Source organism: Phycodurus eques, chromosome 20, assembly GCF_024500275.1.
Source record: "Phycodurus eques isolate BA_2022a chromosome 20, UOR_Pequ_1.1, whole genome shotgun sequence".
NCBI classification, from domain to species: Eukaryota; Metazoa; Chordata; class Actinopteri; order Syngnathiformes; family Syngnathidae; genus Phycodurus; species Phycodurus eques.
In genome coordinates, this window is record NC_084544.1 from 1,050,537 (window position 1) to 1,076,908 (window position 26,372).

General features: G+C 47.7%; 2 protein-coding genes across 4 annotated transcripts in view; both read right to left on the reverse strand.

Moving 5' to 3' along the window:
• cica (capicua transcriptional repressor a) overlaps positions 1-4,227 on the reverse strand; it is a 38,929-nt gene extending 34,702 nt beyond the window's left edge. For all 3 annotated transcript variants that reach the window (XR_009767228.1, XM_061664109.1, XM_061664111.1), the window contains exon 1: positions 3,107-4,227. The gene's annotated coding sequence lies outside the window, so the exon portion shown is untranslated. The remainder of the gene's footprint in view (positions 1-3,106) is intronic.
• A 2,750-nt stretch (positions 4,228-6,977) lies between these two features.
• LOC133395816 (ETS domain-containing transcription factor ERF-like) overlaps positions 6,978-26,372 on the reverse strand; it is a 33,355-nt gene continuing 13,960 nt past the window's right edge. Inside the window, exons 2-5 of the mRNA XM_061665026.1 lie at positions 19,824-20,058; positions 17,089-17,201; positions 12,185-13,044; positions 6,978-11,643 (exon numbers count right to left, since the gene is read on the reverse strand). Coding sequence (XP_061521010.1) covers positions 11,047-11,643; positions 12,185-13,044; positions 17,089-17,201; positions 19,824-20,058 — 1,805 coding nt within the window. The 3' untranslated portion in view covers positions 6,978-11,046. The remainder of the gene's footprint in view (positions 11,644-12,184; positions 13,045-17,088; positions 17,202-19,823; positions 20,059-26,372) is intronic.

Below are 26,372 nucleotides of genomic sequence, written 5' to 3' on the forward strand. Positions count from 1 at the left end.
GGTCATCCGCAAATGTTGAATTGACACAATTTTTGTTTGGTGAATTTGTTGATTTTTTTCCCCCAAAAACGTTCCAAAATGACTGAGGCAATTACGATATTAGGTTAACGATATAATCACTAAACGCTCGGTGGGCCGGATGAAAGAAGGGGGCGGGCCGTTACGTGGCCCCGGGGCCATACTTTCTCATCCCACCCCTGCGGTAAGAAGCTTCAAATGTTCCGTAAAGCTTCGAAGACGGCGACACTTTGACCCTCAAAATCTTAATTTCGATTATTTCCCGAAGGGGAAATAGCTGAGAAACCAAACAGAATCCATCCATCCGTTTTGTATATCTGTGTGCATATTATGGGATGTGCGGACGCTGTTTGTTCTGCACAAAAGTCGAGTTCTGCGCGCGGGAGTAGCAGGATTATTGCAGCGGGGCCGCAAGCGCCGCAATATTACCTGCGCACGAGTAGCTACTGACTCTTTGATTGGATTTGGTTTTTATGTGTGTCAAACAATTAAAAAATGGATTCAAGATAGCACGCGCACTGCGATAAATGCAAGTTTGAGAAGCAAAGCCCACCAAGTTTACATTGTAGTCATAGAAACGAACGTGAAACATGCATAATCCGTACATTTTAGATGAGAATGCTTAAATTTCATATGAATTCAACCTTAACTATAAATCGCTATCTCAAATCTTGCAAAGTCGAAAACTAGCTGTTCAGTTCATTACAGCTGTTTGTAGTTACGCTTCAATCGTTTGAAGAGAATGCACATTTTTCTCTCGCCATTTAGCTCATGCCACAATTCCCCACCACAAACACAGTCGCTCGTATGCGTGTTGTGGAAACATGTCGACATACGCCGCGCGAAATTGCTCCGAAGGTTTTCACATCAAGCGACGACCGACGACGACGACGACGACGACGACGGCGTCCGACTGCTCACACACGGGCGCTGCCTTGAGATCTGAATTGCATCGAAATGTCGTGAATCCGCTCCAGCCTCTGCCAAAAAATGACAAGCATCTTTGGAATGCGTTTGTTTTCTCATATCGTACTTTAGAAAAACAAACAGTACTCATGTCATAATTAAATACAATTTCAAGATTTGAACAGTTTTGCCCCGCCCCCCCCTCAATTCAATGGACATTGTGCCCCTCCTTCTAGTGCGCACACCTTAGCCACCTGGGGGCAGTATAATACAGACACACAGATTTACGGTCCATGAAGGAGACGATCACAGTTGCTCAATAAGATGCGGTAATTGTTTTCACCGTTTGTGTTCAAATATGTTTCTTGAAGGGTTCAAAGGAGGGAGCCCCACTGCTACCAGTTAGCGTTTAGCATTGTTTAGCATTAAGCTAAGCGGACTAAGCTACGTGGTCGTTTTAAATGCATCATTTTCTTTGTTTTGTGTTTAGTTGGTGGCAATTAAAAAGCTTGAAGAAATTGTTGACTCTCTGCCAAACTGTACATTTTTGGGATTCTTATTTTGTCGCATTTAAGACAGGGGTCTGCAACCTGTGGGTCCAGAGCCACATGTGGTGCTTTCATCCTTCTGCTGTGGCTCTCTGTGACTTTGAAAAAATATATTGAGTATTTCATGTTTTTGTTTTAATTTTAGTTGTTTCATTTTTCAGATGTCATTCTAGATTATGGTGGATTTGTAACATTACAATAAAACGTTTGTATTTAGTTTTTTGTTGTTGTCGCCACCGCCGACGTGGCGCAAAGATTCATTGGGCTATTCCACCCCAGCAGGTAAACTGGAGATAAACATTTAATACTACGTGCTAAATGAAATACTGCCCATTAAATACAAAGCTCGCTCGCATAGCCTCAGATGACCGCTGAGAATCGTGTGTGAAAATCGAGTTTGAATTCAAGTTGACAGCTGACGGGACGGGACGCGCCGCAGACGAGGTAACAGAAGCGGACGGCAGTTTTGCTTGGCTTTAGTTTCATGAATACGAGCGGAACTCAAAAAGAAAAACATTGACTATTTTATTTGAAAGTAAGCTTAAAGAAAAACGCCTTTTTACAGAGCTCAAAATGTTTTTGTTCCATGCAGTTTATTGATTTCATAGACGCAACAAACTATGCAGTGTTTTCCTCACTTTAGACGTCAAAGGGGTTTTGTAGCTCCCGTTTTTTGTTTTTTTTTCCTGCCCAAATGGCTCTTTTGAGTATTTGAGGTTGCCGGCCCCTGCTTTAACCTCTTATGACACGCGTTGTAGTCAGCAGAGCGGTTTTGGGAACATGTTAAAATCACATAACATCTCTTGAAAAAAAACAGTGTACGAGACTTGAAGTAGTAAATGTTTTGCCGCTTCTAAGAAGACCTGGGTTTCATTTTTCTGCTCCGTTTTCATGACGAGCGAGTGATTGTGATTATAGCGATATTGACTCGTTAAGTTCGCCAACCTTGTGAAGAAGGAGCCCTTATTTGCCAAAACAAAAGCCGTGAGCGACTGCGTGAATGTTTGTGCCTTACAAAAGCTGCCTGCCTGCCTGCCTGCAAAGGCCGAGTAGGCCCAGGCGTGCTGCACGCACGCGCCCAAGGCCGCAAGGAAGAGCGCCAGCGTCTTGCTTCTTCTTCTTCTCCACACAAACAAAAGAAGAAGAGCTAAACAACAAGAAGCCATCAAGTGGCATGCGAGTGTGTGCTCGCGCCCACCGGAGAGCGACAGCTGTGTGAAATGACAGCTGAGGCCTCCTGCACAACTTTGCACGCACTCACGTCGTCACTGGCCCGATTGTAAATGTGTGGTTCTGTTTTTTTTTTTTTTTTAAGGGGAGGGGGGCATTTGGACGACAAGGCCGCTCGACAGCCCCCACCCCAGTCTCCCTTGCAGACAGTCGTGATGACGAGACGCAGCACGCGAAACTGGCAGTTTGTCAGTTATGACGTCGGATTGAATTCTAGTGGAAAACTTTGAGGCAGGCTCACTACACCGAGACGCACCGCTCCCTTTTTCTGTCGCCCCGCACTCCCTCCCTCCCCTCGCCTCGCCTCCCCCTTCCACGCACACGACAAGCTAGTAAAATGCGAATACACACTTCGCGGCTCGCTGCGGTGCTGCAGGAGAAGCTTTGAGTCGGCTTCCACTCACCGCGCGGCCAACGTGGACGACAGCCTCGCCGAGTCCGCGGGTGAAAATAGGGCGAGCTCGCAGGCCACTCCGGTCGTCCGCGGCTCCCGCTCAGTCGCCGCTCATGTTTCTCCGGCGAGGCAACTTCAAATGAGGAGAGGGGGGAAAAAACACTAGTGCCCCTGTACATTCTACGCTACAGTCGCAAAATGGTGAATGGAGACATCGAAGCCTTGACAACCAGCTCGCTCGGCCAATGGCCGCGCGCGGACGGGTACAGTAGCCAATGGCAGCGCGAGAAGCTGAAATATGGGCGGGAGAAGGCCGGAAAGTAAACTTGATTGACGGAGCAACGGGGCCAATGGCGGTGTGGGAAAACACAAAACAGCTGTTGGGAGACCGAGGCGGCGCTGGCCAATCGGGTGCCCCTGTGGGCGTGACTATGCGGAAGTAAAGGCGTTATGTCTTTTATTCACATCTATTTTTTTTGTTTGTTTTTAATCGAATCTGTTTTTTAAGCTTTTAAACGACTCGACACGCAACAGAATGGCAACACTCGAACAACCAGACAGTTTTAGCTTTAGGCTACAGCTAAAACATACCATCCTCTGCCCAAATAGTTCCACCAAAACGAGTTAAATTCCTTTTTTGTAACGGTCTGATTCTTCTAACGCCAAGTTATAATCCACAGGTTGATTTGAGGACAACAAAGAACACTTAACTCCCGACTTGACACTTTCTCGTTCACCGTCCCTCTCTTGCGCTCTGCCGACCAATCGGAGGCGTTCAAAATACCAGAGCCGCCCGAGTTCCGCCTCCCGGGCCAATCGGCGCGGGGGCTGGGCGGCCATACGTCACCGGAGCGCCGCGCGATTGGCCGAGCGGGCAGTGGGCGCGGGCCAATGGGCGAGCGCGGCGGTGAGGTCACGAGAAGCTTGTTGCCATCAGCTCGGCCGAAAGGGAAAAGCCCGTAAAGTACTCCAAAGGCAGGATTAAGCTGCCTTTTAAGACACTGAGCCGCTCGAATCACGAACGTATTACTCTCAAACGCGTGCGCGACAAAACGTACGCGGAACACACGTTTATTTACGCGTATGCGGGTGTTGCTAACAGCTAACAGCTAACAAATGGCGAGGTGAAGTTTGCCGACGGCAGCGCTGCAGTCTGACTGGCGCGCGCGCACGCACGCACGGAAACTATGCGCATTACATAAGGCTGACGTGCACTGCTGGGGTGCGCGCACGTACACACGTGCGTGACAGTGCGCAAGTCAAGAGGACATTTCTTTCCAATTATTTTCTCATAGTGCGTTTTTGACCTGGGTCTGCTGCAAATGCGGCAGGAAGCCACTTTTTCCACCAGATGGCGCCATCACATCAATCCAATCTTTTGGAACGCGCACATGCGCACAAAAAATTGGACTGGAGAAAAAGACTTCAAAGGGGGCCGGGGAACTCATTTACACAAAAGGAAAAAGCCACATGAAAGGAAAATAAACTGCAATTTTCAAAAAGTTTGATTTTACTAAATTGGTTTGTTGTTGTGTTCCTAAGGAAAAAAGTTGCATGAGACCTTTTTTTGTCCAAGTGAGAGTCAAAAATTGTGAGTGAAAGTTAGCTATAATCAGAATTTTTTGTTTTGTTTTTCGTGTTTGCATTTTTGGATTAATGGTTGAAGTTGTTTGGTGAGCGTGAAAGGTTACTGGCTGCATGTGAGATGTTTTTATTGTGCGTGCCAGTTTCTTTTTTGGGGCAAGTGTGATTTTTTTTTGGAACGCGTGAAAGGTTTTGGGTGCATGTGAGTTTTCGATGAATGTTGAGTTTTTTTGGGGTGTGTGAGAGGCGAAAGTTATTTTTGCGTTCCAGCGAGGCCCCTAGCATTGTGTGATCATTAGGTGTGTTGTGATCTGCTTTCTGTCGCGGCGCCCCACGACCCCTCACCCCCCGCTCCGGTGCGTGAACTCTGACCTCGCCCCTGGGCCAGACAGCGGTGCCTCTCGGCTGGAGGCCAAACAGGCCGTCAATCGTGTCGTGGCGGCCGCTTCAAAACCAACAACCACAAAATGTGATATTAATTCATAAGAATGGTTTGAAAGGACAATTGTGTCATCATTGTTCAAATGTACAACACAAAAAGTCAATGCAACTACAAATGAGGAGAGTAGTTAGCTTAGCATAATGGCTTTTGGAGATTGACATGATTACAATTTTAATTGCATTGGAAAAATAGCCGCAAAAGCTCAGTTGTTTTTCTTCCATACCACTTCCTCCTTGTAAAACCGCCGAATTGTGATTGGTGCTCTCTGGTCATGAGCCAATTCTACAAGTCTCTAACATGACATATTTTTTCCAAATGACCTCCAAGTGCCACCTTGAGGTGCAATCTATTAGTTTGTCTGAGATTTTGAAAAGGTTTCACTTTTGAACACAAAAAGAAAACTGATTTTTAGAACTGCTTCATCTTTATCATTTTGGATATTTTTTTTATATATATAGTACATTCACTTGGTTTGACATATGAAGAATAATAATAATCACCTTTTTATTGTCATGAACATGCATTTATGCACACGAAATTTGTTCTCTGCATTTGACCCATCACAGTGAACACATACACACGTTAGTGGAACACACTGGAGCAGGGGGGGGCGGCCGAAGAGCCCGGGGAGCATTTCGGCGTCTTGCTCGAGGACACCACAGCCGTGAGTCCGGGGGATGTTGGCGGATGGTCCGGTCTTGACCCTGGGTCCCCCACGGTGGCAGGCGACGAGCTCAACCGTTGGGCCACGGCTGCCGTATTAATTAATTCATAAATAAATTAATTAATTATAATGAAGCAATATTGTCTAATTTGCCATTAGGTCATCTTGTTTTCTACATATAATGCAACATTTTTTAATCATCTATTTACATTTTACCATGTTTTGTTATCAATTGTTTTTTCTTACATCAACATCAAATATGTGGGTAATTCCAAAACAATGTCCTATGGTTTTAATCTTTTTTTTTTTTTTTAAACAGGAACAGTCAAGGGTCCTGTTGATGCATTCATTCAAAATTAAGTTATCAAAATGTAATTAGTTATAGCAAGTAATCTTCGTCAGACGTCAAAAGAGGTTTTTGTCTCCGGCAGACGAAGGAGGACAAAAGTGTGCGACATTGGGTCATCCTCCTCAAAATACATCCTCACACAAATAGTTCCAATCTGTGCCAAAAGATTCCCGTGTACCGCGACACAAAGTGAGAATGTCTGCTTGGCAAGAGAAGGCGCACACACACACACACACACACACACACACAAACAAACAAAAAACATGAAAATATCACAGCATCAAAATGGCTGCCGAGTACCAGGGCTGGAAATGACACAAAACAAGCTATCACGACATTTTTACTTATTTTGTTTTATGCTCTTTTTTTGAGCCACGTGCCAATATCGGTACCACTTTCTGAAAACGTTCACATTCAAAAGAACATTTGTCCTCAACTGGCAAATAGAATTTAGAAACTCTAAATGAGGATCATTTTGCATAGCTACAAGCTAACATTAAATGGCTACATGCAGTGAGGATGCTAACACTATGCTAGCTGCATTAGCCAGCTAAAATTAGCACTGAGCTCTGTGAAAAACGTTTAAAGTATATTAATTTGCAGTGTGAGTGTCTTTCGTCAAAAGATAAAGCTGTTAGCTCGCCCATAGGGGGCCCATGACATCATCACTGGCGGATGCCGCATTTCATCGTCACGCAACCGAAATACTTTTGTCCAGCAGTGTTAGCATTGTCACGAGATTTGTGGAAAAACACAGGCTCTGCTAAGGGGGCTAGCAATGTGCTAGCATTAACACTGTGCATAGCCGTTTAATGTCAGCATTTAGGTCTGTGAAATGAGCCTAAAGCCTAAATTAAGTGTTGTTCATAAGCTAAAGCGGCTATCTAAAAGAAAAAGTCCATAAAGGTTCTATTGCGTTTTTAATGGTGAATGCAGCATTAAACCACCAAACGCCTGAAATAAACTAGCGTTAGCACCACCGCGAGATCTGGACAGAACGCATTCTTGGCTAATGCTAGCATTGTGTTAGCATCTAACAGCGCACTATCTAAGGTGTGTACGCGCAACAGGTCGGCCATCTTTGATCTTTGACAACTATCTACAGTGACTACAGTAGGACAAAAAGGACAAGAAAAATAGGTATGGTACACCCGCAAAGATGTCCACTTGTAAAATTGTGTTAGGTTTAAGGTTATGGTGACGGTTAGAGTTCGGATTAGGGATAAGTACGACCTACGTATTTTGTCCTAGTGTTGTTGCTGTAGCTAGTAGCGCACGGCAGATCATGCTGGCACTGCAAATAGTGTCCTGAACATTGGCACTACAAGTGTGGCTGGCTAATATTAGCATTTAGCTCAGTGAAATGAACCATATTGTGAGTTTATAATGAACATTTGCCTCAGAAGTGTCATTCGTGAGTAGCTAACGCTGTTATCTCGATGCTAACACAATGCTAGCCGCATGAGCCGAGCCTGCTGTACGTTCTCCACAGACCTCGTGGTGGCGCCAACACAAAACAAACACAGGAAACAATCCATTTTTACCTTTTTTTTTTTTAATGAACCCTGATTATTGTTTTAATTACACGTGAAGCTGAAACACAGAAAGAGAAACTTCAAGCGGTCGCCTCCCCCTCCTCCACCAAGCTGTCAATCATCTTGATTGACAGCAGCTGAGGAGACGCCGACGAGTGGAATAACACAGTCAAGAACATTACAATGCTCTTTTTTGTTTCTTTTTTTTTTTTAACACATTTTCCTTACAGAAGCCTCCAAATATGAAAAAAAATATATACACACAGCATTAATAACAGTAATTAAAAAGAGAAAACAATAGTTTCCTGGGTTACACGCTTGTAAAAAATAGAAAAAAAGTTACAAAAAAAAAAAACGGTCCACTAGAAAGAGAAAGAAAGAAAGAGTGCAAACTGGAACCAAAAAAAAAGCAACAAGCGGCTGAGCGAAAAGTATGTACGAAATAAACTGGTTAATATTGCGATACAATATCATTACTATAGTAACAGTAATATGTGTCTGTGGGGAGGTGTGATGATTTCTTGACCCGACACAGGTGGCGCTGTCTGCTACTGGGAAAAAAAAACAAAAAAACACTTAAAAAATACACAATGTACGAAGTTTCATCCGCTTTGTTTCAAAAAAATAACATTTTTAAGAGTCAAAATGGCGTATTCTCCCACCAAAATGACGAAAACGTGCAAGACCGCAGTTGGCTTCGTGTGTGGAACTGTGGAAACCAATACATGCACGCACTCACAAACTCCAACACACGCACACGAACAAACACACGCACACACTGCCACAAACTCCCTCACACACATATACAGCTAGGCGCGCACACTCTAGCATACACACATGCACGCACACACTAAGCGAGTCCTGCGATGGGAAGTCCCGCTCTCTCCACGCTGCGCTGAGGTTTAGTGTTGTCATTTCCTGTGTGTGTTTGTGGAAAGGGTGTGTGTGTCGTTTCTATGGCCATCTTGTCTGTGATGTCATCTTACACGTGCGTGCGTGTGTGTGTGTGTTGATTCGCAGTCCAAGTCTCAGCCAATCAGAGCATGGCGCCAGCTTTGGGCCAAAATTATGTATGCGTTGTTTTCATGTTGACGCGGGCTCCTAACGGTCTATTCAATTTGGAACAATTTAAATATAAACTCTGATGGCGCCGTTTTGCTGCGCGGAGAAGGCAAAGATGTGCTAATACAATGGCCGTTATATACAATTTTATATATATATATATATATATATATATATATATACACACACACATACACAAACACGCACACACACACACACACACATACACAAACACACACATCTTCAGCATGAAAAATAAGCTTTGTTTGCCGATTTGTATCAAATGACCATATTGAAATATATTTTTTTTTGACAAAAATATATATGGTATGTGTAATTTGATGTTTAAAAACAGAAGGCATGTTGGCACATGGTGCTTTCAAAGGCACGCTTGATTGGATTTAAATTGGAAATATAATTTTTGAAGTCATGAAAAATAAGCTCTCTGCCTGAGTTTCGCTTTTGACATTCGCGGCAGCGGCGCTCCCACAAAGCCATGTCGGTCCCCCGGGCTCGTTGCCAGTAAAAAAAAAAAAAAGAGAAAAAACAAAAAAAGAGGTTCGGCGAAGCAGAATGCCCCCCAAAAAAACACAGTGACACGCTAAGCCGGGAGTCTTTGGAAACGACGGGAATGACGACGGGATTCGCCAAAGCTCCAAAAACGCTTTCTTCAAAAGTTTCTTAGTAAGCAGAAAGGACAAAATGTCCGCCCCGCCAGCTCAACATGGCCGCCGGCGAGTCTGAGTCACTTCCTGAAAGTGTTCAAACGTCCCCGCCGTCCAGGAAGAAGCGGTTCCGTAAAGTCCGGAATGTTCCCGGCCGCGACGCCAGGAATTCCTCTTCAGTCTGGAAGCCATCTTGCAAACCGCCACGAAGCACTTCTGTCAAATCAACCGAACGAGGTCTCGCCACCTGCCCCCAAAGGGTCCGATGACCTTTGCTGCTCACGACTGACAGCCATTTATTTGACTGTGATCGGCCAAACGTGTCGTCCTTGGAGGAGTGTGTGACCCCGCCCCAAAATTGGGGCCACAATGCAGATATAACACATGCACAAAATGACCACTTGTGGCCACGGAATAGTGAAACACAGGTAGGATTTGGTGAAGATGAAGCACGATAATGAGTGGAAAAGTGACATTTCTCAGGGGCGACATGGCGATTTAAAAATATGTAACTAGCGTACGAATTGAAATCTTAAAAAAAAAATAACCATAGCGGATACAACGAGTTCGACCAAGACTTAAGTAGGAGTTTGTACAAAAAAAAAAAAAAAAAAAAAAAAATAAAAAGAGCTTTTTCAAGCTTTTTGGGTCACCGCTGAAAAATGGAGTAGGACAAAGCTTTTTTGTCCAAAATCCTACGAAATTCTTGGTTGAACTCTCTCAAATGAATCAAAGCTAACGAATCAGGAGTGTAAATTGCTAGATCGCTAGATCCCGAGGATGGAGTTAAATTTAGCCAAAATTTTGTACCAAAAAATAAAAAAGAACTAACTGCGAGTTGGGGGAGAATGGTGGAAAAAAAACAACATTTTTTTTAATTTTCAAATGAACCAAAACTAATGAGACAGGAGCATTAAGGAGCTAGATCTCAGTGGATGGAGTCAATTCTAAGTAGAGGAAAATGACATTTTGCAGGTGTGATTTAAAAAATATATATCCCCCCCCCCCCCTCCCCCAATTAATCAAAGCTAATGAGTCCGCAGGTGGAACTAGAGAAATCAGGTGGATGGAATCAATTCTATCAAGAATTTTGTAGGGTTTTTGTACAATAAAAGCACTGTCAGTTTCGTTTTGAAGAAGCCCACACACTTGTGGCCACAAATGAGGTATGTGCACACAAAATAAAAACGCACATCATTCCATGACAGTTGGGCAAGCAAACGGCGCGCACCTACTTCTAGAAAACATTCGGTGCCGCTGGCGGTATCGCGTATTGCAGTTGGTCTTTGTAGGACTCATTTCCAGGGATCCCCTGGAATTAAAAACGAAATCGAACTGCTCCTGAAACCAGTTTGAAATTTGGTAGGCACGTCTATCATGAGTCCACCTACAAGAAAGTCTTCAGGAGCCACGCACGAAATGACACAGGAAGTCCGCCATTTTGGGGTCAATGCCAGAAAACGATCTCCTCCAATTTCTTACCCGAAGCGCCAAGTTGCTCACGGGAACGATGATATGAAACCAACAAATTGTTTCGTGCGCACATTATACCCATTTGGTGGCCACAAGTTGGCATTTTGTGCGCGTATTGCGTTTACAGTACATTGTGAGCAGAGTTAAGAAAAATGTTGCCATGTAGCTTCGGACTCTCAGCAGCCGGCGTTCTCCAGGGACAACTGAGCCGTGGCTCTCTGCAGCTCCGAGCTGGCCCGGCGCTGGGCGGGCGGCGGGGGCATCATCAGGCCCAAAATCAGGCCCCGCCCGGCCCCGTTGTCCACAGGCCCCTCCCTCTCCCGCGTCTCCTCGCGCCCCTCGGCCCTCACCTTCTTGTCCTCGGCTTCGTCCCGCTCGCCATCCGCCTCCATCTTTTGGTCTTCGCTCCAGCGCCGCTTGAAGCGCAGTTTGAGCGGGATGCAGCGGGTGCCGCCGGGGCTGACGGGCGCCGCCGGCTCCGTCTTCGGGCTGAGCAGCGGGAACGGCGAGTGCCCGGCGCCGAGAGGCGGGGTGGCCGGAGTCTTGAAGACTTCGTCGTCGTCGTCGTCGTCGTCGTCCAGGTCGCCGTCGGGGCGGGAGGGCGGCTGCGGGTGGGGGGCGCAGGGGCCGCCGTTCGCCCTGGAATGATCGTGGAGCTGATGATGGGACAAAGGTGCGAAGATGTCGTCATCCTCGGGGTTCAGCTCGTCTTCCTCGCTGATGTCGGTCACTTCCACCTCCTCCTCGGACTCTATGTCGGATATGGGTTCCACCTGTGGGGGGTCAGGGGTTAGGGGGGGGTCGTGTTTAACAACTTGAGCTGCTGATGGTCTCACCACTGAGTATTTGCATAGATCGCAATCAAAAGTCAGTCTTCTATAAAATGTTTGCCGCATCTCCCATCTTCAGTGCTCAATCGAGTACCGATACCGGGCATGGGTATCAGGCCCATGCGGACCTTATTTCAAGGTAGCGGGCACTGGTGAAGGCTGCCACTGATACGTAAGGCAAAAAATTATAATCTGAGCTCGAGTAAGTCCTCCTCGCCACTAGTTGGCACTACACTGCGGCGGTTTGACACGGCGATTCATCATTCGCGTCACAAAGAAAGAAAAGTCATTTTTTTCCCCTCACAATAATCAGTCATGAAGCAAATTGAAACGTTATGTATCAAAAGTACTCGTGAGATCGGAGTGAATACTCCTACTGGTATCGGTCTGGAAAAAAGGGGTACGGAACGTCCCCACGGCTCAGCGAGGCATCTTTGTATTTGTCTAAGGGACTCGCGACATCACTTCCTGTTCTCGGTCTTACCTTGATCTTGGGCGCCGCCGTGAACAAGGAGGACTGTCCCGCCGAGGAGGAAGAGGACGACGCCGTCGCCAGCGAGCTTCCCGCTTCCCTCTGCTTGCGCCCGAGAGGCGGCGGCTGCAGCTTGAACTTGAAGGCCTCCTCGCCGCCGCCCCCCCCCGGCTGCCCCCCCAGCGAATGGGAGAGCGGCAGGGGCGGGCCGTGGAGGTGGTGGGGGGCCGGCTTCTCCAGGGCGGGGCGGTGGGGCTGCGGGATGACGATGTTGGGGTAGTGGAGGAAGGCGCGGGGGCTGAGGTGGTAGTTGTAGACAGACTGGGTGTGGGCCTGAAGGTAGTGCTTCATGTCCTCCGGGTTGAAGGAGAAGTGGGAGCCCATCATGGGGGAGGGGAGGGACGGGGAGGGGGTGTAAGGCAGGTGCGGGGTGGGGGTCACGGAGAGGGCCGGGGAAAGAGTCGGGGCCAGGAGTCCTCCGGGGCCCGGCAGGGGGGACACCGGGAAGGGAGACAACGGATCCGCGTGGACCCTGTGAGGCCTGGGGAGCCCCGCCGGGTTGGGGGCGGCGCCGTAGAGCCTGAAGAGAGACTCGTGAGGCAGGCGGGGCGGGAGGAGCCCCCTGAAGGCCCTCTCGGGACCCATGCCCCGCTCTTCCGCCCCCGTCGCCTCCTCCAGCTCCGAGTTGGTGGAGGTGCCGTCGCTGCAGTCGCTGACGGAACCGCGGGCCATGCGCCGCGCCACGCTACTGAAGAGGCCCGGACTGCGAAGCTCCTCGCTGGACGACAGCACGTCCGACGCAGTGGAGGAGGGGAAGCGGAAGTGGGTGCCCCCCGTGGGCACTGGCGGGGCGCTCTGCGGGACGCCGCGACCTGCAACGAGGGGCGGGGAAGCCATTAGACGTCACAATGAGTGAGGCGGGACCACTTAGCGCCGTGAATAATTGCCGTCCTTTCGCGGTGACTCACTGCTGCTGTGTTTCTAATTATTTTCTGGAACAGATAATAATTCCCCCCGCCCCCAAAACAAATCATACGAGAAACCATGTGAGATTTTGGCCGCGCAAACAAAACTTTACTTGTTTGGGAATTTGTGGGCGAGAAGACGACAAAAAATACCAGAAGCGTCGCATGGATGCATCTGACGCCGAGGCGACGTTTGCTGGAAGCTGAACGTCGCCTCGGCGGGTTTAAAGGCCGTATCGCCCGGCCCGCCCCCCCGCTTTGCTTTTTCATAGGCGAAGGGGGGGGGGCTGGGCGATACGGCCTTTAAACCCCCCCCCCGGCCCCCAACAAGACATCAACTTCCGATATTAATCAATTTTTTCCGCCCTCTTCCCTTATGAAAAAGCAAATGACAATTACATTTCAAACTAATTTTGCTTTTGTGCTGTTTTGCCTTCTGGGGCTTCTCCTGATACCAAACAAGCTTTGAAACAGTTTTTTTCCGCAGCAATAACGTCAATTTCCACAGAAATAATGGATTTGTTTTCTTTACAGATAATGTGAAAATAAGCGCTCTGAATAATTTTGCACTTCGTTTGGTTAAACTTTTTGGAGTTGAAATATAATGTTTAATTCTCTTTTGTTAAATGTAACGCTGCTCCGTGTGTTGACATAGTAGTTGTTTGAAGGTTTATCCTGACTGTGACATCTTTGCTAATTTCCACAAGCCTGTCTATGGCCTTTCACTTTATATGTTAGCGTTAAGCTAGCAGACTTTCAGTACACCAAATGATATGGTTTGTTTGAACAATGTTTAAATGGAAAATGTTGAATTCTCTTTTGTCTCATGTGGCAGATTTACACAACTTTAACTGGGAGAGACAAATAAACAACTTGAAGCAAGCACGCTCGGCATCTAATTTGGAGAACTTTCCGAACAAGAGTCTTCTTTTCGTTTCCTTAAAGCGATGTTATCTAATAGTCTCTTATTTCTTGAAGCGGCGCTAAGGAATACTTTAAAGGTGTGTTTTAAAAAGTTGGAATGTGCTTAAAGTAGATTTTACACCGATCTGATCGGCTTGAACGGTATCGGCCGATAATTAGCATTTTATGCCGATCGGCTTTAATGTCGCAATTCGGCGATCCGATCCTTGACGTCACCGATCGGCTCCGCAAAAGAAAAGTTACTCTGCGTCGCCGTCGTATGCCGTATATTTGAATCCAAAAGCGAGTTTATTTTTAAACATTATGTAGCCGAGCAAGCTAGTGCTAGCACTAACAGTTGTACGCAAACATCCTGGCGTTGTGTTGAATCATGCTCTAAAATTTCGGTGTGTATGTGTGAAGTAATTTAATGACAATAAAGTAATTTAATTACAGTAATTTAGCAGCCATTATTTCTGTCATGTTGTAATGTTGGTTTGACCCGACTTATTAGAATGCATGACCTGAGTAGTAGAATATTTTTGGAAATACTCAGTCTAGAGTACACAAGTAAGTATATACCGTAAATGAACAAGTCATTTAAATAGACACTTTGCTCCATCTTGTCATCGTATCGGTTACAAAATATCCTGAGCGTGTAAAGCAGAGTTTGAAGAGGGGTAAAACGATATCAAAAATCGTCTCTCTCTCTCTCTCTCTCTCTCTCTCTCTCTCTCTCTCTATATTATATATATATATAATATATATATATATAATATATAATATATATACATATATATAATATATATATATATATATATATATATATATATATAATATATATATATGGTCTCTCTATATTGCATATTTTCACCTATCACAGGTCTGGAACATAACCCACGTGATAAACTGGGGTTCACTGTAAACAATACAATTGATTAATTGTATTCATCAACCCCCCCACTGGTTGAAGAAAAAGGGTCCGAGAGGCCCCTCCCCCCTTTAACCCTCCTTTTCTGGCACTCCTTCCAGCGAGACTGTGGCACGGCAAGAAATTTCTGGTCTGCGTACGCATGCCACAATTAAATACTGGAAAGTTGTGCTCGCCGCTGCCGCTGCTCCTCGCCTTCCCCCAGCGGACTGCCAATCCGTGCGTGCGCGTCTACAGAGATGATGAGCACGTTTGCGTGCCCGTGTGTGTACGCAACAATCAGCGCGGACTGACGTGGGCACGCGTGTGTGCCTGTAACATCACAACACGCGTGGGCCAACACACACACACACACACACACGAACGCTATAATTAAAGTATCGTGCCGCACTTAAGTCAGCTCCATATGGGCCCGTTTACACTGGAACAGAACACAGAGAGACCACTTGAGGGGGAGGCGGCGTGTGGGGGAGGCTGTCATGATGACATGATGACATCACGCACATCACGACGCCATTTGTCGATCGCTAAAAGAATAATGCCGATCAAGTGCTTTACCGCCTGACATGACACGTTAGCCACGCTGCTGATTAGCCTCGCGACCGTGCCGAGGCGGCGCGCTGGAGCGGTCGTTCAAAACTAAAAGAAAGACACGCGTCCAGAAATAACGTTTGATTCGAAGTACGTAAGAATGGTTGTTGGATGAGGACGAAGGCGAGGAGAGAAGCCCGGAGATGTCGCGGCAAACCTCCAGGTGCGCTCACGTGATTAAATGACACATTAAGTGTACGAGCAGAAGCGCGCACAAGGCCAACTTGCTAACGCGGCCGACCGACGCGTCCATCGGCTTCATCTTGCGTTTCCGGACTACTTTGTGTACTTTTCCTTGTCGTAAAGTGCCCACTAAATGACGTAAAGATGGACTGATTTGTTCAACTTGCTCTGTGAAAGTGAAACAGTAAAACAAGTTGCATTATTTCATTTGTTTTGGGGGGGTGCTAGTTAGCACGTCGTGCTCGCGGCTAACGCCACTGTTTTCTGCTATTTGTGTTGGCGGAGCTGAATTATTCAATTAACAAAGTAATCCTAATTTGTTGACACTTGTAGAACTGTTTTTACGGCCTCAAGCCTACGACCGACTCGGTACAACAAATCGCAACCGCTCGTCCGATATTGCTGGATTAGAAAAATCTCACAACACCATCAGACAAAGACGTGACAAAAAGGTATATATCGCCTCGTGCAAATATGGTCAATTAACTTCATATTTTTTCTCAAATCCATACAATTGGTCTGTCCCCACATCATCTGTTATTTTGACGTATTATTAACCAATTTAAAGTGTTGTAAAAAGCTTAAGAACTTTCTTGAACTGAAAACTCCGCCTCTTGCCTCACTCTGCGGGAGCCGTGCGGCATTATGTCGCCTCAAGATTGAAAGTCTGGATGTTTAGACAATAGCGAGTGGAAAATAGGTGAGATACATTTGAGCAAGTCTGTTTTGCTCACGATGGACAGCTGTAATGCTTCGGTGCAGTAGACGCAGGTACAGATGAATTTGCGGCCATTACGTCGCTTAGTCAGCCCGTCGTTTTCTTTATCGCATCACTCGCGGCCTTACGACCTTTGAGAAAGACGTTTGGGAGGATAAATGGTCACTGGACTGCGCTTATAGAGCGCTTTATCGACACCATCACAGCGCCCAAAGCGCTTTACAAAGTTTCGCTTTTGAGACGTCTTAAAGCTCTTTTCATCTGAGCGCATAATGTGAGGACTACTGGCACCGGCGATGTATCCTGACAAGCATAATCAATTCTCTTTTTTTTTTTTTTTTTTAGCGTATTAAATCAGTGATTGAACATGATTTCGGGGCCCTGTGTTAATGCTGGTGCGCAACGCTAAATGATAGCAATAACATTTGAATGACGCATCTTTGGTAACTCAAGAAAGTTGTTTTTTGTTTTTTCCCCCCCCTAAAATGTAGGGTGATTTTGGAGATGCGGGGATTCCACCCGTCGGTGACGATATTTACAAATAACGATCACTTCCTCGCAAATTTTGGGTTTAACCCACTACACTACACTACGTGTGTGTGTGTGTGTGCGCGCGCGCACGTACCAGAGCCAATGTCAATGAAGGGGTAGTTGACCAGAACCAGTTTGTTGAAGTTGAACTTGTAGGTGAACCTCTTGCCTTTGGTCTTGTGGAGGATCCTCTTGTTGTAGTAGTACCTGCGGGGGCAACAGCACAACGTCATCGCACCGCCCGCCAACCAACACCTCCTCAATCCTCCTCCTCTCCAATTCACGCGACATTCCAGGACGCGGCGACGCCCGCTCCGACCCCCGCGGCAAGAACATGTGGTTCTATACGTGAAGGAAGTGAGGCGCTGTGAGTCACCATCAGAGAAAGTGGAGGAGTGAAGAGCGAGCGGCTGACAGCTCATCGAAAAAGATGATCGAACGGCCCCGCGTGAGTCACACAAGCGAGCCTCCGGACTTTGATTCAACGTCTCTCGCTCCAATTGTGAAAGGCGAACGCTTCATTCTGAGAGGGCTTTATTCACATTTTCCACACGCTGGCTGCATTCACACATTCTGATGTCAACAACTGCATTACATTTCTTTTTTTTTCTTTTTTTTTTTATACTTCTTGTTCCTTTGATGTTGTCACTTCTTTAGCGACACCATCTAATGAGATCCAACCCAGGAGCGACGTTTGCACTGTAACCCGCCGAGAACCGTCCCTGATATTTCGGCGAAGGGCTCGTATCTCAAATTGATTCGTTGCTTGGTCGTTATCTTTCCTTCGGCTAAATAAAGGGCCATTTTGAGGGCTTTCCCAAACTCCAAAACGGACCCAAATTGATAATAAATGACATCTAGTGTGGCTTGCATACATCATACATCAAAAATTGGCCCAGTAGAACCCTTCCGATCTTTAGGAAAATTCAGCCCTCCAAGCCAATTGTACTTAGCGACGTTAAATTTGGTAGGCAAGGGCTGCAGTTGTCAAATATTTGTGCAATTCATTATTCTACTGATTATCCCAATGAGTCATTGGAAAATAATTGATTTGGTATTGCAAAAATGTGCATATGTGAGGAGCAACGCCATCTCCGCGTTCCACGTTATAATATCAGCGACGTTGAGTGTGCGTGACTTTAAAAGGCGGAGCCTGGCCCGGTGAGTGACGTGGGAGTCAGCAAATGAGCGCATCGAGCTGGCTGTTGTCAGCGCAACTTGAGGTTTGAAAAAAGTCAGTTTGACTTCGCATGCATGGAAAGACAGGAAGTCAGCCGTTTTGCTTTGAAGAGGACACTTTCCAGGGGTCCTTCAAAGGGGATTTGACCCAAGGATTTTGTCCGATCGCTACCAAATTTGAAGCGTGCATACTCTACAGATAGGCCACGCTAAATTGCAAATGTAAAATTGCTTTCATTGCGTGTGAGCATGGTGCTGAAGTTTGATGACTCACCACAAAGGACACAACTGACCCTGAAATCTTTTGAAAATTCAGCCCCCAAAGCCAGCCGGATTGAGCAACGTGACGTTCGCTGGGCTCGTCTACCACGGGTAGACTCACAAATGTCTCAGGAGGCCATGCCTGAAAAGACCCAGGAAGTCGGCCGTCTTGGTTCCAAGCGGGTCATTGTGGCCATTTCAAAGACTTTTCCAAATTTGAACCGCGCATCCTAAACAGACATCCGATTTGTCGTGAACATTATTGTTGTTGGAGAGGCGGATTGCGGATTGGATCTTACGACACGGCGAAGGTGTACCTAATCAAGTGTCCGCTGAGTGTATCCAGGCGACGAGCACTCTAAATAAAAGCCAGACGTGGGCGGCGTCGGCCCCGCGCGAGTAGTCGGGACCGACGTACGGCTCCTGGAAAGCCTCGCGGAAAAGTCTGACACGCCCGCACGAAAGAACACACACGCGGCACCGGGTCAACATCGGACGACCCCGTCTCGCTTTGAAGACCACTCGAACTCCCCCGAGCCGAGCGTGCGCCGAAGTCCCAGCGACATTCCCGCTCCGCACGAAAAATAGGAAGAGCGGAAAATGAGGCGCAGATGGGCCGGAGGAGGGCTGACGTATAACAAGGTGTGAAGCACGTGTGCGTGTGTAACGAGACGGCGCAAATCAGCCGCCAAACAGAATCCACACCGACCTACAACACAGGAGGCGACACGGATGACAAACCCTGCGTGTGTGTGTGTGTGTGTGTCACGTGCAGCGAGAGAACAGACCGTCCGCCAAATTCAACCCCAACGACAACAACTTCATCATCATACATGTGCGCCACGAAGCCCAGAGAACCGTTCTAAAATCGGCCGCCATCCTCCTCCTCTTTAGCGTCGACCAGAACAGGACGGGTTTTCAGGCGCGCGACAGACGAGAAATGAAGAATATGAGCGAGAGCCGCCCGAGAAATGAGAAACAGAAGTCCCGGTGTCCACTCCGTTGTTCGCCAAAAGTGTCACGTCATTTAATGAACCATCTTTTATGTTAGAAAGTTCTTTTCCATCCTGAGAAAAGCGTGTCGGTCTTCAGAGTTTTTCCACTGTCATAAAATATACCTCTGGAAACAAATCTAAAAGCATGCGAGCGTGCACACAGGTTGCAAGCCGGTCGCCTGCTCGCGATATTGCGGGAATCTCAATGGCTGAACAAAGAGCGGCGCAGGACTTACAGTCAGCATTTCCACACTTTTCAGTCTTCTATCAAATGGAAGAAATCGGATTTTGTCTCGTGGGAAAAGAGGAACAGTTCCAAACTAACACATTATCGCAAAGGGCCAAATGACAAACGTCGCACCGATAATACGTTTCGACAGCTTTGCGGTCTGACCTGAGGGCGCGACTGAGCTTGTCGTAGTTCATCTGCGGCTTGCACTTGCGGGCGCCCCAAAGGCGGGCCACCTCGTCCGGGTCCTTGATGACAAACTCGCCGTAGTCGCCCTGCCAGGCGATGACGTCGTGGTACTCCTCCTTGCGCAGCAGTTCCAGGATGAAGTGCCACAGCTGGATCTGCCGCGAGCCCGGGCTGGACTCGGGCTTGTAGGCCCACTCGGGGAAGGCGAAGCCTGCCGGTGGAACACAGACAAGGATGGAGGACGGTTCACAAAAGCGGAGCAGGAAGTCGGCTAAACAAAAAAGGAAGTTTTGTTACTTTTTATATTAACGCTGACGCGATGGCTCGTTAGCACGTGGCGCTAACGCCGCTGTTTGCCGCTATTTGCGTTGGCGGAGCAGAATATCCGATGAAGTAAATCCAACACTTTGGTCGATATTACTGTAATCTAATAAATGGCGAAAAGTAGCTCCAGTGCATGTGGCCATTTTTTATCGTCACGCGTGAAGCCTTCTTACATTTTACAAATTTGATTTGTTAAAAATCTTTGAGTGTTCTTTTTAGTTTATGTCAATCTACTTCTGTGCTTCTGAGCAACTGAGTTAGGAACTTGTTAAAATACCAAATGACTTTGTTTTCCGTGGGTAAGTCCGCGTACAACACTACGAGTCAGTCGCAGCTCCAGAATCTTCATTCTCGCAGCGGCTTTCTCGGTACCACAATAGCTGGAACGCAACACGCCGACTTCGGCTCGGTTGCCGGGAAAAAGTCGGGCCGGGCGCCAGCGCGGGCGGCATCGCCGGTGCGCCGCTATTGCCGTCGAATGGGGGTGCAGACAAGGTGCAGACAAAATATAAGCACGGGGGAGAGCTGTGGACGGTGGTGGGTGGCGGTAAAAGACTCAAAATACGACCTTAGTGTCACACACACACACACACACACACACACACACACACACACACACACACACACACACACACACACACACACACACACACCTGATCAAGACCAGATGTGTTGGGCACCCGGCCGGGCTCAGCGCTGCGGTTGGGAAACATATGGGCACAATATAACAATACTGCTCGCTCTGCGTGCGTGTTTGCATGTGCGTAAGAAAGTGCCAAGCTCGCAATCAGTTTCCCACACTCCACAAACGCGTCGTATCTACACGGCAACAGCGGCCGCATTCCGCTCAGGGCCAACAGGTGTTTGTTACATCGCGCCACATACGCACTTCAACAAAAACAAATGAAAACAAATCAGATATGGCGCAAAGTTAAGTGAGCTCATCTGGTGCACTTTATTGGCCCGTAAATGTTTTGGGCCAGTGTCAGAAAAGCTGACGGGAACATGAACAGCAGATCAAAAAAAGAAAAAGGAAGACGCACACCTGGCAGACAAAATGGCCTCCCGGAGTCAAAGGTATGATAATAGGGAGCCCAGATGGCCGTTAAAACAATGATGACTTTTTCCATGCCCACATAAAACTGCTTTTGTGGCCCGCTTGTCATTTATGACCATGTCGGGAAAAGCCCGTAAGAAGCGGCGAGGAGCCGGCGGGTGGCTGAGGCGCATTTTGGGCCCACACGGGTCGTGTGTGTGTGTGTGTGTGTGTGTGAGAGCGTGAATGTTTGTAGGGCTGCAAATAACAATTATTTCAATAATCAATTCATATGTTGAGTGACGAGCACGTACACATTAAAACACAATCAATAACAATAGTAATAAAACGTTGGAGCGAAACTTATGCCATGATCAATAAAGGTTTTATTTTCAAAATAAAACAACAACAAAAACATCCATCCATCCATCCATTCATCCATTTTCTACCGCTTATCCGGGTCGGGTCGCGGGGGCAGTAGCTTTAGCAGGGACGCCCGGACTTCCCTCTCCCCAAAAACGTTTTCGTCATAATATCTATACTGTAATCAGTGTCTGTACTTGTACTCTGTCTGCAAAAAAAATATATTTGTGCAATTTCTAGTTTCCGCGCGTGTGTCTAAATGTGTGCGAGTGCGCGTGCTGACTCGGCACATTCTGCCAGCACCGCTCCGATTTCGGCGGCGGCTCATTTACAGCCTGAGCGAGCGGCGACTCCTTATCAACACGCCGCCAAAACGGCGACGTCACAGACGTCCTCTTGGCCGGGTTAGCGGCGCTAACACGTGGACGGGAGGAAAAAGGGAAGAAAAAGCAAGGAGGAGGACATCAATTGGCATCGGACGGCCCTCGTGAGAAACGGTGGCAAACGGTTCCACTTTGACCCGCGGGGAAAATTCCACACCGAAACTAAAAATAAGAGAGACCATCCGGCATCAGCGCTTCAACGTGGACTTTTTTGATATCGCAACATTTGGAACAGAAATGAGGAATTTTAAATGATTTTTACACAGAAGCTACGAATCGCTACCAAATACACCTTTTAATAGCGTCCACGTACAGGGGATTATGGATTTTCATGACGGATTCCGTTCCGACAGCTGTGATGTCACATGACCTAAAGTCGTAACTCGACGTGCTTCAGATGATCAAAAGCACTTTAAAATAAAGAGACAAATAAAAAGCCGCTTAAAAACAAAGACAACCTGGACTTCAAGACGTTGACATTGACTTGACTTCTTTTAGCGACGTTTTCCATGTGTGTGCAGCGTAACAGCCACATGCTGCTTCACCACGTTCACTTTGGACTCTGTGCGTCATTATCTGATCCGAGTCTGCGGCTCTCAGAGCCAGACTGACTTTATATTTCATTACAATTTCCTTCATGTATTTGGGACCTAAACCATTGAGTGACTCATAGACCAGTAGCAGAACTTTGAGGTCTATTCGAAAGCTCACAGGGACCCAGTTTAGAGACGTGAGAGTTAAGAGTAATATGTTCTGACCTCTTTGTCCTGGGCAGAACCCGAGATGCAGCATTCTGAATGAGCTGCAGCTGTGTAATGCTGTTTCGGGGGAGTCCGGTCAGAAGACCGTTACAATAGTCAAGCCTACTTGAGATAAGAGCATGGATGAGCTTCTCCTGATCTGATAGGGCATCCCTAATGTCTCTGCTGGACAAAGCGAGGAGGAAGGCACATCTCACGACATCGACCGCACAGCACTATCTCTAGACAGGCTGCCGTTCCACTGGGAGGGGGGGAAAATCCTTCCTCCTCGTGCCCCGTGGCTTTCATCCATCCATCTATCTATCAGTTGATCTATCCATCCATCCCGCATCTTTCTATAAAAGAGAGAGCAGGGATGAGCGCGATTCAGCCTGGAGACAATCAGGTTCTTGGAAAACCCGCCTGTCAAGGGGTCCAATCACGTGCGCGCACGTGGCGCACGCGTGCACGGCCCCCGTAAGCGGCGCCGTGGGTCAGCGACACGCACGCACGCACACGTACGGCAGGTTAGTGGGCGAGGTAAGTGGGTTCGCGCGTGGGCGCGCGGCGCACGTGCACGTGCACAAAGAACACAGGAATAGCAATCACGCCCACGGACGAGCACGTACGTGCGCGCGCCCCCGCTGACTCACGGCGTGTTGGCTTTTGTCGTTCGCCCATCGCGTCTCCCTCCCTCGCTGGCATCTCTCTTTTCCCTTTCACGGCGGCCCGCCCGCCGCCGCCGCCGCCGCCTCCCTAGGACGCAGTCGCCTGGCAACACAAGCTTTTAAGCGCTAAAAATAAGCGGCTGACTCACGACTAGATGGGATTCAATTACAGAACCCCCCCCCCCCCCCAAAAAAAGAAGTTTGTGGCATTTTGGGCGGCGAGCCAGCGGATCAGCGCACATCTGGACGCAGACTTGACGCCGAGACGTCCAGCAAAAATGCTGCACAACTTGTTTTGTATTCACGATGGAGGCTGTTACTTTTTTTGTATACGACAGGCTCATTCAAGCGAGATCAAAGCATTATGCTAGCAAAATGGACCTAGAAGGGGACATACTGTGCGAAATGATACTAATATTAAAAACGCTGTATAATATCAAGCGCACCTGACAAGTTCTGAAAATGCGTCCGTCAGCGAGCCCGTCTCAATTTTGTCCACACCGAGCTTTCCCGGCACTTTTGACTATCGACACTGTGTGACACAATCATGACAAAGTCAAAAGGTAAGCAGAGCTGCATAGAGTTTTGTTGATGCACAGATTCGCGTTAAGTTTCAGAAAACCAGCTTGTACTCGAATGCTCGGTAAAGTTGTGCACACGGCGGTGGTGGGGGGAGCCGGGTGTCGTGACTAGAAAAGAAAAAAGTCAAAATATTACGAGAATGTCGTCTTACATTGTGTGAGCGTTGACTCGTTCGTATTTGTGCACCCTGACCGCATCCTTATCTTAAAGCAAATATGTTTTTGTTCATAAACAACATAGTTCAACTATACTATGTTTAAGTTGACAAGTTCAACCTTGTAATATTCGTTTCCCCCCCTCATAAAAACGATGAAGTGAGGCAACACGGTGGATTAACGGTCGGCACATCTGCCTCCCGCTTCTGAGGTTCGGAGTTTGAAATTCGGCTGCGGCGTTCCAGTGCGGTTCCAGTTTGCATGTTGTCGGCGTGCTTGCGTCCTTCGTCTTCTCATAGTCACGCCGAATGTTTGTTTGTCTACACGTGACATCGACGCACGCTTGCTTTGAGGCTTCCGCGCTGCCCCGACCGATGCTGTGCACCACCGGGTGTCCACTCGTACGCAAGTATGCTCTGCTTGCCGGCAGCCGCAATCTGACTCAACAAATAGACTTTATGCTTTTTAGACGCGACCTGACGACAGATCCTGTATTTTGAGAGCGAAATATTTCTGATAGTTCCAAAGCAGTCACAAATTGAGCTTAAAAAAAAAAAAAAACATGCGTCCAAGGGTGTCAGCAACAAGTTTCTGTAGCGCGCCGCCCACTCTGTGCATCCACCCTTCCCTTCCTCCTATTCTTTGCAAAGTCTATATTTAGCCCTCGCAAAGGTCGTCTGTGACTGAGGGGCACGGCGACGATGCCGAGAGGCGAGCGGGCCGCTAATCGGCGACGGCTGCCCGCCGTCCGGGGCGGGAGGTTATCCGGACGCCGTCGGCCTGTGCGCAAAAAGGCAGGAAGTCGACGGCCACGGAGAAGCAGGGGCAAAAGGGGAATCTCCCTGACGCGGAAAGTGCCGGCATGTGCGGAAAGTCGAGTTCCAACGGGAATAAATGAAAACAAAATAAAAGCATGCCCTCAGATAAATGGCCGCTTTTCCGTCCAACTTACCGGTGGCACCCTAACCTGACGATTTGAGCCAATCAGAAAATGGAAGAAAGTCCCCTTCGAAAAGGCACAACAACAAACAATGGAAACGTTAGGAAAAGGGAATCACACACGTGGACTCGCAGGGATCTGGCGCTACTCTTGCATAATACACTTCGATCTCAAGTTAACTGAACAGTACAAAAATTCCAACTAAAATAGCCGAGCACCTGCAAGCATTGATTTTGTTTGTCCACGCTTCTGGTTGTGATGAACATGCGTGCCAATTTTTGTGTTAACGGCAACAACAATAAAGGGCTCTTGCATCCTCGCTTTCAAGGGAAATCCTCAAAATAATCTGCAATAAAGCTTGGAAAAATGACCCATCGATACCTTTGGAAGACTCAGTACGAACCCTGGAATTTCCCCAAAATGGCTGCTTCAAGCCAACATAGCACCCGTCCTGTTCAATTTTGAACAAGGGTCCTTGAGACTTTTTCATGCATAATGTTATGATAGTCATGTCCACCAAATACCGTGGGGTCCTTAGTTGAAGTGGCCTCGGGGGCTGAATTTTCAAAAGGAACGCCCTTTTTCATAACGAAGCATAAAAGATCTAACTTGGACATCATACTAGCTGGCGCAGGGGGGGGGGGGGGGAAAAAACATCCATCCATCAATTTTCTGAGCCGCTTCTCCTCACGCGGGTCGCGGGAGAGCCGGAGCCTATCCCAGCTGTCATCGGGCAGGAGGCGGGGTACGCCCTGAACGGGTCGCCAGCCAAGCGCAGGGTACATACAAAACAAACAACCGTTCGCACTCACATTCACACCTACGGGCAATTCAGAGTCTCCAATTAATGCATGTTTTTGGGATGCGGGAGGAAAGCGGAGCGGCCGGAGAAAAGCCACGCAGGCGCGGGGAGAACATGCAAACTCCACACAGGCGGGGCCGGGGATTGAACCCCGGTCCTCAGAAGTGTGAGGCAGACGCTCTAACCGGTCGGACGCCGTCCCGCCAGGAAAATAAAACAAACAAACCAAAAACACACAATCACAGCAATTTAGCGTTAGCCGTCTGTCTAGGACATCTGCTACTGATTGGAACTCATTTGGGCAACTTTGTCAAAGGAATTTGCCGAAATCGGCTTCTTCAGACCAAAATGGCCGACTTCCAGTTGGATTTTGGGCAGGGGCCTTGAGACTTTTCCGTGCATCCCGTTGTGACATACAGAACATGTCCACCTACTTTCATGTCGAAACTGCTGGCTGCAGCTAATTTCTTTCCAGGAGGCGAGAGTGAGTTTTTTTTTTTTTTTTTTGGGGGGGGGGGGGGGGGGGGGGGGG